This window comes from Verticillium dahliae, genomic scaffold (genome assembly GCF_000150675.1).
Source record: "Verticillium dahliae VdLs.17 supercont1.3 genomic scaffold, whole genome shotgun sequence".
NCBI classification, from domain to species: Eukaryota; Fungi; Ascomycota; class Sordariomycetes; order Glomerellales; family Plectosphaerellaceae; genus Verticillium; species Verticillium dahliae.
Genome location: NW_009276940.1, coordinates 1,179,186 through 1,193,977, shown reverse-complemented (window position 1 = coordinate 1,193,977; position 14,792 = coordinate 1,179,186). Strand labels below are relative to the sequence as shown.

The 14,792-nt window shown below is 54.3% G+C and overlaps 4 protein-coding genes across 4 annotated transcripts; 3 read left to right on the top strand and 1 right to left on the bottom strand.

The window, feature by feature from the left end:
* Positions 1 to 1,586: 1,586 nt before the first annotated feature.
* On the bottom strand, positions 1,587 to 1,775 carry VDAG_02004 (uncharacterized protein). The gene has a single exon (XM_009658033.1). It carries the CDS (start codon positions 1,727 to 1,729, stop codon positions 1,592 to 1,594), a length of 138 nt encoding a protein of 45 aa, XP_009656328.1. The 5' UTR covers positions 1,730 to 1,775; the 3' UTR covers positions 1,587 to 1,591.
* A 4,160-nt stretch (positions 1,776 to 5,935) lies between these two features.
* VDAG_02003 (uncharacterized protein) lies at positions 5,936 to 6,464 on the top strand. Its single transcript, XM_009658032.1, has 2 exons — positions 5,936 to 6,118; positions 6,176 to 6,464. The coding sequence occupies exons 1-2, from the start codon at positions 6,014 to 6,016 to the stop codon at positions 6,317 to 6,319; spliced, it is 249 nt and encodes an 82-aa protein (XP_009656327.1). The 5' UTR covers positions 5,936 to 6,013; the 3' UTR covers positions 6,320 to 6,464.
* A 3,715-nt stretch (positions 6,465 to 10,179) lies between these two features.
* VDAG_02002 (uncharacterized protein) lies at positions 10,180 to 13,085 on the top strand. The gene is made up of 3 exons (XM_009658031.1): positions 10,180 to 10,386; positions 10,441 to 10,853; positions 10,905 to 13,085. The coding sequence occupies exons 1-3, from the start codon at positions 10,250 to 10,252 to the stop codon at positions 13,064 to 13,066; spliced, it is 2,712 nt and encodes a 903-aa protein (XP_009656326.1). The 5' UTR covers positions 10,180 to 10,249; the 3' UTR covers positions 13,067 to 13,085.
* A 234-nt stretch (positions 13,086 to 13,319) lies between these two features.
* Positions 13,320 to 14,576, top strand: VDAG_02001 (uncharacterized protein; the record flags this gene model as incomplete). Its single annotated transcript, XM_009658030.1, has 1 exon — positions 13,320 to 14,576. One exon carries the CDS (start codon positions 13,320 to 13,322, stop codon positions 14,574 to 14,576), a length of 1,257 nt encoding a protein of 418 aa, XP_009656325.1.
* Between the last annotated feature and the right edge of the window lie 216 nt (positions 14,577 to 14,792).

The following is a 14,792-nucleotide window of genomic DNA, read 5'->3' as shown; positions in this document are numbered from 1 at the left end:
TCTGCCAGACGTATCAAAGCATAACCCATAAACGCCAAAGAAGAGAGGATGTACGAAATTCAAGATCATCTTGCCGCCAACTTCTTGCAAAATCTTTTAATTGTCAATGTCCGCCCGCCAGGAGTGGCGATCATGTTTTGTCGGTACCTGCTAGACTAGATCGGCTCAACCATTATAATCGTCTGGAAACTCCTCCAGACGCTCGAGCACGTTGGTGGCCCAGTCTACCAACCTGGTGGAGCCGCCATGCATCATTGGCATTGCTGGCTTGCTAGGCACCTCGACACATCATCAATGCATGTCAGGGTTGTAAGCGCGGTGCTCGAGAAGGACCGCGAATTTTACAAACTTCATATGAGCGTGTGACATAAAATAGAAATACCGAGTGGTAAGACATGTTGACACAGGCCTGGCTTACAGCTACGTCACTACATGACGTTCGGCTGAGACTGTGTCAGGGCCTCCAAGAATTGAGGGTCGTGTACCCAATACATTCTTTCGGAACCGAAAACGTGCACGTTACACGGCTTTAACGAGAGAAATGATCTACCAGAAGCGGTTCGCAAAAAGCCTCCATCATAAGAAAGACGTTACCGCCAATTTGTACCCGATGACGGATGAGTGCCGGCCCTGGAGCTGGTCCACCGTACTAAGGTGCGTTTTGGCGATGTTCCCGCGCGCGATGGCACCTCTCACAACGTCTAGCTCCCTGTCGCGCTGAACTCTCTTCGCCCACCCCCTCCTTTGCTCTGCACCACATACATCGTCCATCCTTTACGTACGTACACGATGTACACAACCTATTTCAGTCGTCTCTGCCTGCATTCAATGCTTCTAGCCCCTCCTTGTGATCCCTGTCAGAATCATCCGGGCTGCCGCTGTGGTCGGTGGTGAAAATGTATCGCTGAGCTAGGGCGGCGGGACAGATGCAGTTTCCATCACATGATGGCTCTCTACCCAGTCAGCATGTCCCTACTTGGAAAGCCTCGGCGCAGAATTCCTGGCCGTGGCCAGTCATCGTGGTCGATATCCGATGAGAATGGACGGTCCAGGCCCCAGACTGCGGGAACAAGACAAGGTCGGGCGCTATAGGGAACACAGACAGGGTATATAGAAAGGGCTGAAGGGCACAGACAGGGGGGGTAGGACGACCGTCCGGTCGGCCGGACGTCTTTTGCCTGGGTCTTCCAACCATGGGTTCTGCGTCCTGTCGGCGTGTGCACACTGGCGTATATGCGCTGACAGCGAACAGGACGCACGACCAAGGCGACAATATGCGCCAACACAATGGCCGGTCCGCTCGAATAGAGTTCAATGTTGCAGAATATCGACACCGGGGATAATGGCGCGGACTGCCAAGTTGATCGACACTGCTGCATGAGGAGTGGACGTGTGCAAGCAAGCGGCGGCGGCGGCATGCGTACTGCAAGGTCAGAGCCCTGCTATTTTGTGAGCAGCTTTGATTCGGCTCAAGTGTGTCGTCCACTCATAACAGGGAAGGGCGGCTCGAGGTGCGGACAACGGCGGACTGTAGTCTGCATGTTGGCCCACGCCAACAAGTCAACCGCGTTGCCTCAGACAGTCCATCAAACTACCCACCGTTGGATGGATGCTCCTCGATCTTCGGATCCCGCAGCAGAGTGCTGCGGAAGGTGGACGTCGGCTGTCCCACCTGCACCCACTTCATCTCCGTGTACCTCGTCAAATCCTTGCCATCAAGACCAGGCATTGACTTGCAAGCTTGACGCCCATCAGGATTGTAAAACGCCTATTTCGAGAGCGAGACTGTGCGGAGCATGGGGTCCTGTGCCCTTTTTGACCTGTTTACTTCCTCTGCTTCGACCTACCTGGCCTGTTCCACCGCATCCGCCTAAGCATTGCTCAAGCTCAATGCTTGCTCAGCAACGAGACAAGGCCAAGTACACCTGCCAAAGATGGCACGAACGTTGACTGATACGCAGGTGAGACTTGGTGGCAAGTTGGAATAAATAGTTCACATCTCGAAGCGAGTAGCGAAAAGGGGGGTTCGGAACGAGGAAGGACATAAACGGGCCTGCCTCTCTCTCTCTCTCTCTCTCTCTCTGCCCCGAACACACCCCTTGAGCCAATCGACACGAGACTGCGGGGGGTATAACATGGCGAGATTTCGTCATCACCAGTTTCCTAGAGGAGTATCGTTGCGACTCTGACGGCCTCTGAGCGACGGCGTTGCTAGCGTTACGTGCCTTGGGTATACGCGATGCTTTACTCGCCAACTGTGCCCTCCTGATGCCGACCTTCCGAGCACCACCTCCTGTTGGAGTGTCAGACGTTGGGGCAACGCAAGCTTCTGCGTCACCCGTTTGTTGGATCATCAGTGTGGGCGGGTTGTGGCGACATTGTCAGGAAAGGTTGCGTCTAGGTGCCCCTTCGGGACCCCTACCTTATGCTGGTCTCGACCGTCCATACTGTGCCGTCTATGCATCTACACTAACGTTAATAACTCAATTCTCGCTCACTTTTCCGTCCTTTAACGCAGCGGCTTACCCTGCGGCAGGCAAGAGAGGGGCACCTTGTAGGGATGGTCATGTTGTAACCCAACCATTGCTCCCCACGCTCACATGGCTGGTGGCCTGGACAGCTCAGTTGTATCTGCGATATTTTTCTTCCTCATCAGCAGCTGTTTGTTCTCGTCGTCAGTGGATGCCATCCAACCTGACGGTGGGCGGAGCCGTCCTCGTTCTTTGGGCCATGATCGGGAACGATTCCTAGTAGGGTCTGACCTGCATATCTAGTCGCCTGGCTGCAGTCGTCGAAGGTCCACGAGCGATCAGCAATCGCTGAACTCTCAGGCGACAGTCACGCTCCGAAGCGCCCTGTCTTGATCTTCTGCTACAGCCGCCAGTGAGGGGTTCCTTGCGTAGAACACTGTTGCTGTGGAATATGCGTTGTTCAGAAGCTCATCGCCACGAAACCGATAAACGGTCCCCAATTCCGACTGCTCAGTACATGGCAGCGAAGGACGCTACTCGAATCAGCCAAGGACCTTGTCAATCTCAAATCTGGAGAACCATTCGCAAGGTTAGGTGAAGTGCTAGCAATGATCCATCGTGGAAGTATTGGACCCATCTCCTTTGGCCAGAGCTACCGCTTAGGGCCAATGTTGCCACCCGGGTTTGGAATCTGTCCCCAACCACGAAAAGATTTGCAGCCAAGCGATTCGACGTTTTCTGGAACGCCAACTCCTTGCGTCGATCGAGCTCGTTAATCCTACTCCACATGCATCACTTCACAGAGTCATGATCATCAGGTGGGCGGTAGCTCGGGGATAATTCCTCCCAGCTCCCCGAGGAGCCACGTCTAGCCGCCGCAAGGTTGATCACTCCCTGTCGGTATGCTTTTTTTTTTTGGGGGGGGGGGGGGGGGGGGGCCGGCCCAAAAAGAACCCCTATTTCCCCCCCCCCAAACAGCGGGAGGATGGGTCTGGGAAGGCCCTCGGGGGAGAAGGGAAACCCCGACCGGGGGATGGGGGGTTTAATTCCCTGCCCCCCTGGGGGTAATGCGTTCCCGGCGGTCAAAAGCGGGAGGTGTTTGACGCTTTTCGCGATATACCGGCGGATCCAGAGCGAAGCTTTTTCCGGCCAATTCTCAAAAGAGACGCCTTTGAACTACGATCGAATCTTTACAGTTCCCTGACAGCCCAGGCAGCTTCAGAGAGGCGCAATCTTTCAAGCTGACACGTAACGTCTCTATACGAGGGTATAGTTCACCTGACCATTGGGTGTCGACCTGAGCTGACCATTGGGTCCTCTTTTAATTCACGCTAGCCTATCTGGGAACTGACCTGACTATTGGGGTATGGCGAAAAGGGTGAATGTAATAAAACTGGGTTACCTAATATTCATCGACTTCTCTACTTTTTAATAATCGATTATGAATTGATTCTAAATCGATTCTAAATCGATTTATAATCAATTCAGAGTTAACTTAGATTCAATTTTTTTTTTAAAAAAAAAGAATTAGTAGACTTAATGATCTGCCTTTAATGGATTTAGTAGTCTAGCCTCAGTGGACTTAGTGGTCTGCCTCAGTGGACTTTGGTCTAGCCTTAGTAGACTTAGTAGTCTGCCTTTTATGGATTTAGTCAGTAGATTTAGTGGTCTGGCTGGACTTGGTGGTCTGGGCTCAGTTGTATTATGTAACCAAGGCACGTGAGACTTTAACTGCACCTCACAGCACCCCCAATGGTCAGGTCAGTGCTAGCGCGACTTAAAAACGGACCCAATGGTCAGCTCAGGTCGATACCCAATGGTCAGTTGAACTATACCCTCTCTCCATACACACCCAGCCGTGCCGAAACTGGAGCTAGTTAAAAGTCGTGAGCGGAGCGGAAACGGTCTGGCGCCTCGAGTGTTAGCCCAGGTGGGTTTGTGGCTGCAGTATACAGATGAGAATGCGACACCACGAGAGTCGAGAAAATGATACTCTGACCCGGACAAGGTAGCAGAAGCCGAGCATCCAAGCTGACCAAGCGATACTTCATTTTGAAGTTTACCTGGTTTTTCATAAGTATAACTCCAAGGACAGCGCATTTGCGCCAGTAGCATGCCTTCATCATCCTGGCAGCTTAGAGCTCTGTTGCCTGGGAGTCGCCCTCTGTGTTAGGAGAGATTGGAGCACTAAGAGAAACACTTCTCTCAGCGTCCCTCGAGAACAATTCGAAGGAAGGCAAAATTGCGAGTGTGGCTGAGGCCGGACATTATCCGGCAGCGTAACTGTGTCCGTCCACGGCACAGCAAGAAATGACTGTGTATGGCATCTCATACCTGGGCGTAGGCCGTTTTGATATGCATGCAATTCATGTGTAACGTAGCCGAGTGACCCCAACTGACCCGGCTGTCACTCCGTCCCGGGTAAAGGAGGTAACACTGCATGGCCGTGCCGCATCCTCCCTGATACTGGGAAACGTGGGGGGTTTTGAGCAACACCCCAGACCTGGTGAGCATCACTAATGTGTAAGTAACCGTTGACGAATCAGCAGTCTGTGTCACTAGTAGGTTGATCTGCAAGCGTGGCGACTGGCCCACAGATACTCGTGTTGGTAGTTACATCCTACGCTGCAGCTGGCGATTCGCAGATGGTTGACGGAGCCCACTCCGAGCGCGAGCTATTCGTGACGGTCTCGATCGGGTCCACGAAGGCAATGTCATGATCATGCCGCTGCGCGCTATGCCCTGCAGCCGCCCTGTCCCCATGTAGAATGGATGGAATGGCCAGAGCTAGCTCAGCCTCATCTCGCAGTCGCCTGTCAAAGAGAAGTACTACATGCTGTCTAAGGCGTTCCGGTGCTGCGTTGGCTGCAGACCGCAAGGTGGGGCCGGAAGTGTCAAATCCTGGCGGCGACCTCAATTCGTCGAAGTTTAACATCCCAGTCATGACCATTTCAAAATGGATGAGCGAGACGCTGTCACGTATAGGGGCGACACCTAGGATGGAAGAGGTGGGACAGTCAGGCCACCTCATCGGGGTCCAGCCGCCACGCCTGTTGGCTGCACCCCTCTCAGAAGGAAATCGATCACTTCTCAGATTCTTTGAAGAAGGGGTGCAAGGGCCAGTCTTGAAGAATGCCCAAGGCTGGACAAACTTCTTGGCTTTGGCTGATGTTGTCAGCCTTCGCGCCTGTACATGAATGAGGTATAGGAATGACACAGGGTGGAGTAAGCCCCCTCTCCTTCGATAGTGTCAACAATTGGCAGGGCAAGCGTCTCATTCTCGGTTTGGAGGGATCGTGATACGCCTGAGCAAAGTCAGCAAACCTGCAAGTCTAGGACCCTGTAGGACCGAGATGAAGAAAGTACCATACCAACCCCGGACCGACCGTGTATCCATGAGTGGCGAGGGAAATTCTATTTAAGGCCCAATGGCGGTCTCCGGGTCCCCAAGTTTTGTTTGTCGTGCGCATGCCATCGAGCACTGTCGATTTCAAGCTAAAGAACACCAACATCAGCTTCAACCTGCCCGGACTCACAACAAAATGTCTGACAAATACCCTTGCAAGTACCATAACGATCCAAATGGCGCGTGCTTTCCCGGGATAGAATGGGTTGGCGGTGCGGATGCAGCTTGTGATAAGTGCCTGGTGCGTTACACTGCGACATGCTGTCTCGAAAGAGTCGTAGGCTAAACCGATGAATAGGCGGCAGGGCTTCCCAGAGGATTGAATCAGTGCAGAGATTGGGAGCCAATGTCGATGAGCCTCTGCGAGCGAAGCAGAGATAATGGTGCGATACACCAGGAGATACACGCTATGCTTGAGCCACATAGGCAACACAGATGGTGAACGTACGACGAGCTGTCGCAGAGCAGTCTGGGATCTTTGAGGTACAAAGTCTGCGAGAGAGTAGGTTCCGAGGCGTTCAGCTTCGGCTGTAGCATGTTCAGCATCATAGCACATCTTTTCGAATCCATCCTCTTTACTGCTTCCAAGTACTCAACCTCAATCATGCAGATTTGAGAATGCCGGGCCGTAACACTCGACAGAGTGCAGCACAATTGAGAAGGTCGACTGATGTAGAGACGAGGACTAGAGAGGCAATGATGGCCAGTATCCTCAATATCAGGGATACTTGGCTCTTCTGTGTCAGGAGCCTTCGCTCAAAAGGGAGCCATTTTCGCATTCACTGGCAACGCTTTCCTCGGGATCTGTTGGCATATCGCGGCCAGTGTCGGCCGCCAACTGCGCCAGATTGAGGGCACTTCAAGAACTCGGGCTGGCCAGTGGATCGCGACCAGGATCACTCGATAAGCATGTTTCTTCTCACAAGCTTGATTTTGTTGATGCGTCTTGCCACTGGCTGGCCTAAGATGCAAGAGGCCGGACACTCAGATGTAACCGCCGTTGACGACTCATCGGCCACCACTTCGATTGTGCTGTCGAGGAGGCGTTGACTAGGCCCCCAACCAAATCTCCAGCACATCAATCCCGCACACGAAGACGGCTGTCACAGCTCAGGTCCCATGTAAAGAAGTCTCGAGGCAATCGAATATGCACCGGCCGATATGCTGCCGGTGGAATCGGTGGGCCGGACGGATGCTAGAGCTAGGTTCTCCAAGGGTCTCTAGAGAGGGGCACAACCTTGTCGAGCACCTGCAAGCCGACGGAGAGGGGCTTAAAACCTGCTAACATGGCGTCAGGGGCTGTCAAATAGTGCACGAGACCCTTCGCACTGATCCTACCAGTCTCAAATAGAGAGGGGGGGGGGTTGATCAGAAGCGACACTGCTCCGCCGAGTTCTGAGCCCTCTGGAGTTGCTTCCAGTTGATCGTTGAAAAGTTAATCAGTTGCAAGCTTATTGGCACAACTCGTGGTGATCAATGCTCCATCATAGTCTTTCGCAAGTCCTATACCAGAGCATGATGGCCGAGGTCTTATGGGCAGCGCCAAGCAATGAGGGGCGCCGAGTGCGGCAGCTGAAAGGACACTGACCTACACCCGGTCCCGCGCGAAATCCAGACAAGAAGTCTCTGAGAGTGGTGCTCGCAACATCATACGTGAACAAGTGATTCACTGATCTGCTAATCTTTACTTGGCAGCGGCGAACCCGTCTGTTGGCCCTCAAATTTCTCCGTCGCAGTGTAAGTAGATGGGGGTGGGCCGAACAACAAAGAAGAATGGCGGAGGTCAGGCTGATGCGTGTATATCCACACCAGAGATTCTATCATGCCCTGTAGCAGCTGCAGCAAGACGGATTAGGCATGTTCTGTCAAACGAAATGGCGTGGTCATGCGAGCTGGCTTGCTCGTATATAGTGAGGTAGCTTGTGACGTGCTTTTTAGGAATACTTGACACGCATGTTAAGTCAAGTTCATACCATTCGGCTTTGGATGATACAAAACGCTGCGGACGACAGTTCGGGTTGTTAGCTTGTCAACCGAGCCGGCTTGTCAAGTAGCCACTGCTTTCTTTCTTAGTCCAAGGAAAGGAATGTTGCAAACCGAAAGTGGAATTCATGCTTGTTTTTGTGTTGTTTTGCACATAGCTCTCGAAGGGATATTTTGTGCTCGTCTTCTGTGATGTATCATGGAAGAGGTGATCAGACCGAGCTGCTGATAATCCCAGTGGCAGCATGCATATTAGTACGACGGCAAGCTCGCGTCGCGTGACGTTTGCTACTCTTATTCCACCCGTCGGGCACTCGTTACACCAAGGACTTCCTACCTCCAATTAGCGTCCATATCAGAAAAAGGCATCTCAGGTTAACTTATCCCTGCATCGAGGGGGTTGCCGTCTCGCCATTACTGGAGCGACGACAACCTGGACTGCCCTCCAATTAGGCCTGTCCACCCACAACGGGGTCCAAGGGGATTGACTCGAGCTCTCGCTTGGGCAGAATAGTACATCCGAGGCAGCCGCCACCAGGCCGGACAAGCGCGGAACTTTGACACCAACTCAAGATGGGTCCCAGTCTGACGTCGCCCACCTCTCAATCGCTACTTGCCCAGACGCGAGCGTCGAGAAGCGTATGCAGCCTCCACAACTAAACCAAGACTGTCATTTCGACAATGTTGCATGACGATCGGCGGCTTCAGAGGGCAGGAGAATCCATCAGATGTGGTCGTGCAAAGTTCTTTCTGTATGTTTCGCACTGCCAACAAGGACTCGTTTTTGTTTCCTCTCCGTGACAGGTCGAAGACGAGGCGGTGGAGGGCATTGCGCGCGGACAAAAGACATTCTCAAAAACCGCGCTATCGTCCAAAGCTGTCCACGAGGTAGACAGTGGGAATATTGCGTTCTCCAGAAGAAGACCGCACGAATTTGGCGTCCGTCAACGCCGTGGGACAAGACCCACGGGATCAGGTTAATGCGCCTGACCAGACTCATATGGATGTAATGACACGCCCAAGCCATAGCCCGGATGTGGCCCGGCAAGGCGAACGTTTGCTCGTGGGTTGGATGAGATCAAGTCTGTTGTGGTGTCAAGAGTGCGGTGAGATAGCGAGGGTACGTAGAGCTGTTTGCCTCGCCATCGTCAAGTCAGACGGGTCGTTTCAGTTTGCCGCTTGAGTCCCTTCCCCCATCTCGGCCCTTGGGCTGCGAGAAGGGTCGCGGAAGGTGTGCACAAGTCGAAGGAAACGCTCATCTGACCGTTTGACGGCGTTGCCAAGATCTCCCTCACTGCAGTCTCTCCCGCGATTCCGAGCCGCTGTAGGGCCGAATCAGGCTCCAGAGCGCCAGACGAGAGCGGTCATCTCCCTACGAGCAAATAGGCGCACCTCATCCGAGCAGTCTGTTATTGGTCAAGGCTCTAGTTCCAGCAGTTGGTCCTGACGAGCGGCCTCGGACCAGAGGCTCTCACCGCACAGACTCATAGAGCCAACTTCTCGCGCATCAGGTGATGATGACTGGAGTGCTCTCCTCGCCGGTCCGCCTACATAGCCCCGGACAAAGACGCCACTTTTCAGTGGCAGTCTCCGCAGACGAGCATAGCAGACATACAAGGCGACTTGAACGGCCGTGGGCGCAAACTGAAAACCAAGGTGATGCTTAGGGTTAAGTTCCGACCCGTCTTCCCTCAGCCGGACTGGGTCGTCTGATACTGACGACTCGAGGTCCCAGTGGATCCAATCACAGCAAGCACGAAGCCCTGTTGCAGAGTCGTGAGCGGCGTACTGGGGCCTCCCAGCCCTTGTCGAGGGGTCTATGAAAGACATTCCTTTCGGAAAAGACGAGCCGGAGGACTGTGGAGGAGGCGTCGTGCGTGGAGTGGTGTCGAAAGGACGAAAGAGCTTCCGCATCAACCACATACTGAGGTTTCGCCAATCTTGAAGCCGTATCTCGATTTAGCCATCAGCAGTGCACCACGATCTGGTGATGGTGCAGACAAGGGTGAAGCTGATAAGCTTGTTAGGTAGGTTGTGAAGAGAGAGGAGACGGGAGAGAAAAAGATGGAAAGGACGAAAGATGACAGTATGGGGGTCAAAGCGCGTACCACCGTAGCTGCCTTGGGCAAATTGATACCTTGCATGTGGAAGCAACACTGTTGCGCCAGGTAATGAACGCGTCACATGTACGACAACGCGTGCTGGGCAGGTAGAGCGCGAGCCCACGTGACCCAGTCTCAGTGGTGGGTCTTGCCTCTCAACACGGATTACTCAGTCCATCACCTAAGGTAGGTCCTTAGTCTTCCAAGAAACGTCATCCCATAAATAACTTAAGTTTGTAGGATCTTGCGTGCAAGTCTATTCATCAGATGACCATGACCGAGACATGATGGCGTCGACTGGGAAGGAAAGTCGTCAAACTCTCGCAGATACGTTGCTCGATGTTGGCAAGCGCGCTTTTGACCCAACAACAGAGCCTACATCACGCGACCTCGCCTTGAAAGAGTTCAATTCGCTCGTTGAAGGGTAGGTAAAATTGTTCATTGCCTAGGTCAAGAAATATCTCTAACCGAGACGCAGAAATGTGTCATGGAACTTGTTACCAGCCTTGAATGCGTTGATCAAACCGAACGTGGCGCCATCATGGCTACAGCCGCAACTGATGAAGATCCTTACACATATCCCGCTTCGTCGTGACGGCGTGCGTGGAACCCTCGAGTTCGTTTTTTCAGTTCATCCGAGCAGCCAAATGAAGGCTTCTGATGAAACTACGCTTCACAAGACCGGTGCAAATATCACGCAAGAGGCTTTGGCGGTGGCGACGCGAATTATTACATCGCCCCCAGCGACAACGGCACCTACCCAGTGGTTTGCCGGTATCGCGCCACAGATACATCAGCTTTTAGATGGAAATGAAGGCCCAGAGCTGTCACGCGTCGCTGCTCAAGTCGTCATGATTGGTATCTTGAGTAAAAAACAATTTGGCGCCCCTGGTAGGTTAGCATGACTCCAACCATAGTTTTCATTTCTCACACTGCGACCAGGAACTCCGGGATGGGACGTCTTCATCGAGCCTCTTCTATTTACTATCAATCCTTCTCGGCCTCCCGTGACATCCCTCGGAACAAACGGCTCAGGCGATCAGGATGATATCTTGGATCTCACCCGCAGTCGAGTGCTAGTATCATTCGACAGGATCCGACTCGCCCTCCAGCGCCTTTCGACTTTTCTAAATGCGACTCCATTTCCAGCCCAAGCTAGGCGTGTCATTGGACCAATTATTCGGCAGCTTTGGGCCATTGCCTCGTGGCCAAACCCTGGCCCGCAGCTTCAGGAGACATGCTGCACACCAGCGCTGTCGTTGCTGAAGGTATTCTTCAAGATTGGTTCCTCGTCTGCTCAGCTTCTCAAGATCGTGGAAAATCTCGACTACAAAGGCGAGCTTGAACCGGAGAAGAAAATGTGGGCATACGCGACAGCTGCGCCAGATGGTGTGGAGATTATCAGAATGGAGGAGCTCCGCGACACAAGGCTGCACCAGATTGACTGGAGCGGCGTCCAACACAAATCCTCTACCTTTGTCTCCCTCATGGCGACGAGTTGCACCCCGGATGAGGTATCGTCTTTTGCCATGGACCTGCTTAGCAGATGGATGGCCGACTTGGTGGCATCTGCGCCCGCCCAGCCAAAGATCAAGTTGGAAGAAGCTGAGCCAGATGAGGAAGGCTTGCAGCTGAAGAAGCTTTGGGAGGTGGCCATCTTGCAGAAGATGCTTGAAGAGGTTCCCGAGAAACTGATCAGTCGCATTGAACAGGTTCTGGAGCTTGTCTGTCAGATCTTGAACCCGGCAACCCTGCAAAGTCAATCAGACGATATTATCGCTGTGGCGCTTAGTCTCTTGAACTTGGTCATTACATCGCCGACATTCAAGAGATCGAATCTGAAACCACGCGGCCTTAAAGTCTTAGAAACAAGCCTGGAGAAGCTGGGCAGCGGCAATCATCCAACGGTATCTCCGACAGCGAGAAACTTGGGCTTGTTGCTCCAGTACCGTGATGCAGCGGGTGGCGAAGATGAGAAGGATGGGTTTGTACCCAATGCAAAACAGGTTGAGGACAGAGCCACATACAAGCTTGCCATATCATACATTACACAAGCAGACAACCCACCCCCTGTTCGCTCGGAGGGTCTCAACCTCATATCAGGCCTGATTCTGGCGAACAGCACAGCTCTGGACGTTCAGGCTGTTCTCGTCCTGCTCTCCTCTCTCATGCAAGATGACGAGGACTATATCAACCTGCGTGTCATCAAGGTCTTCACGCAACTGGCCAACAAACACCCCAAGGCAACGTCGCGCGAAATACTTGACCACTACTTGGATCCGAAAGAACGCTCAACAACAGATACGAGGTTACGCTTCGGAGAGGCGCTCCTACAAGTCATCGAGCGCTTGGGGGAAACATTTGCAGGAGATGTTGCCCGCCATGTCACCGAGACGCTCTTGTCGATTGCCGGTCGACGAGGCTACCGACCTCAGACGGAAGCAAGACAGGCGCGTGAGGCACGTCGACGCGAGATCAAGAAGAAACAGGCAGAAGACGCCTGGGATGGCGAGGTCCCTGACTTAGGAGATGAACTCACGGAGGAGGAGCAAGCCGCATCTGATATCCTCACTCAGATTGTTGAGGGCTGGGAAAGCAAGCGAGGGAGCGAAGATGTACGCATGCGTGCTTCTGCTCTGTCTATCCTTGCAGGTGCAATGAAGACCCACGTTTCTGGTGTTGGACCGGATCTCGTGTCAGCCTCCGTTGATCTATGCGTCAACGTTCTTACGCTGGAGCCCGAGCTGGAAAAGGGGATACTGCGGAGAGCGGCTGTTCTCCTCATATTGAGCTTTGTCAAGGCTCTCGACGTAGCCAGGCAAACCGGGCCGAGGATAGGCTTCGGATTGACGGACAGCAGCAGGAATGATATCTTGCGCGTCCTTAAGTACATTGCCATCTCCGACAACGATGGCCTGGTACAGCAGCATGCGAGAGATGTCATTGAGAGCTTGGAGAGCTGGCAAATGGCCACACTTTTGCCCGCGGGAAGAGATTTGGGAGCCGGTCCAAGCATCGGTGGTCTTGCGAACCTGAACTTGAGTCAACAATTTGGCTCCCCGAACGTTGGGCAACAACGGCCTAGGATAGAAGAGGTTGAATGAAGCGTGTGTCGTGCCTGGTCAAATGTCATCCCAACCCATACCCAGTTTCATGTGTCTAGCTGCGTACATGTACAGTGGGGAGACAAATGTACCACCACATGGATGTCTTAGATCACGTGGTAGCGCGACGCGACCAGGTGTAACGCGCAGCGGCGCGCGTTGCTGCTCGCTTCGACCCCCCCACCATCATTGGTTCTCATTGTGTATCATCTATCGTACAGCCCGTGCAGAGCCATGCCTCCGAGCGACCGCCATGGCTACTCACAATACCATCGCCGACTCGGATGAGGAAGATGATTTCACGCCAGGGCAGAGTCCGGCGAAGCCCCAGACCCCGGTCACTGCACCAGCTTCCCGCTCGCCCACGACAGGCAATGGCACGGACTCGACCGATCCCCGCTTCTTCCAGGCCATCTACAGCGAACAGCAGCAAGCCGTGGAGCGCGCTGCTCCCGCCCGAGCAGACCACTCCTTCGACGCTGCCGACAACACATCGAGCTCGATCTCCCTGAACGCACACCTGCACAAGAAGACGGGGATAGAGAACACGTCGTCCCTCACGTCTGTCAGCGACCCGGCGCCGAGGCGGCCGAGAGCAGCGCGCCACCTCGTCAGCCCCGGCGGTGTGACGCAGCTTTCGCCGCCGGCAAGGAATGTGGCGAGCACGATGAAAGATGTGTGGGATATACCAAGCAGCCCCGAGGCGACGGCGTTGCCGATGCCGAAGCGCAGTCTCCTCTCGCACGCGACGGGTCACAGTACTACCTTTGCGAAATACGCGAATGCAGGAAGGGCCTTTTCGCCCACGCCAGAGGCGGCGCCATCGTCAGGCCTGAGCGACCCGCCTGTAGAAGCAACGGTCGAGGGGGACGATGTTGCCACGCCACCTCGTCCCGCAGACCAGCAGTGGCCTCAGCATGCGGGCATCGGGTCGCCAACACAGCAAAATTCGCCAACCAGGATCAGCGAGGCACGGCATTGTCCCGTCAGCGGCCAGAAACCGACGGCGCCGTTAGCAAGCGACAGTCTGTCGTCGGAACAACCGGCCTCAGTGCCAGGCATGGCCGCGATATGCATTGAGCCGACGACCCTCAGTACGAGCCAAAGAGCACTCTACCAGTCGTTACACCCATCGCCTGAAGAGGAAGCGGTGCAAGAGTTTGACGGCGCCGCCCACTTCAAGCAGGCAATGTCAGGGATGCGGTCGAGCGGTGCCACGACGATTGCCTATGCTACGCCCAGCCAGTGGCAGAAGTCGTCGCATCCTGTCGTGGTTGAGCCGAAGGAAGCGTCATCGCCGGCCACAAGTCGGAAGAAGAGAGCACGGGTATTGGTGGATGCTGAGCCTGTCTCGTCGCCCGACCTTCTCGCCATGGAAGAGAGGCCGGGGAAGCGGGGCAAGACCGCCAAGAGGAAAACTGACAAGGCAACTGCGCGGCGAAGCGCGACACGGCAGGTGAAGGATTCCGATGACGATGATGAAGGCGAAGGGGGCAGGCCAAGACGATGAGGACGATGACTTCACGGGCGGAAGGGGTATCAACCACGACCAAAGCTGGCGGTAGAGCTATCGGCGCCCGCCTGGCGCGGGGGTGGAAGGGAAACGCAGAAGGAAGGAGGAGCAGATGGGTTGCCATAGCAGGGGGCCTACCCCCCGTGGGCCGAAGACGCAGAAGTCTGCCGAAGGCGCTGCTTTCCGCGGGAGTCGGGACAGTCCGCCGCCCGC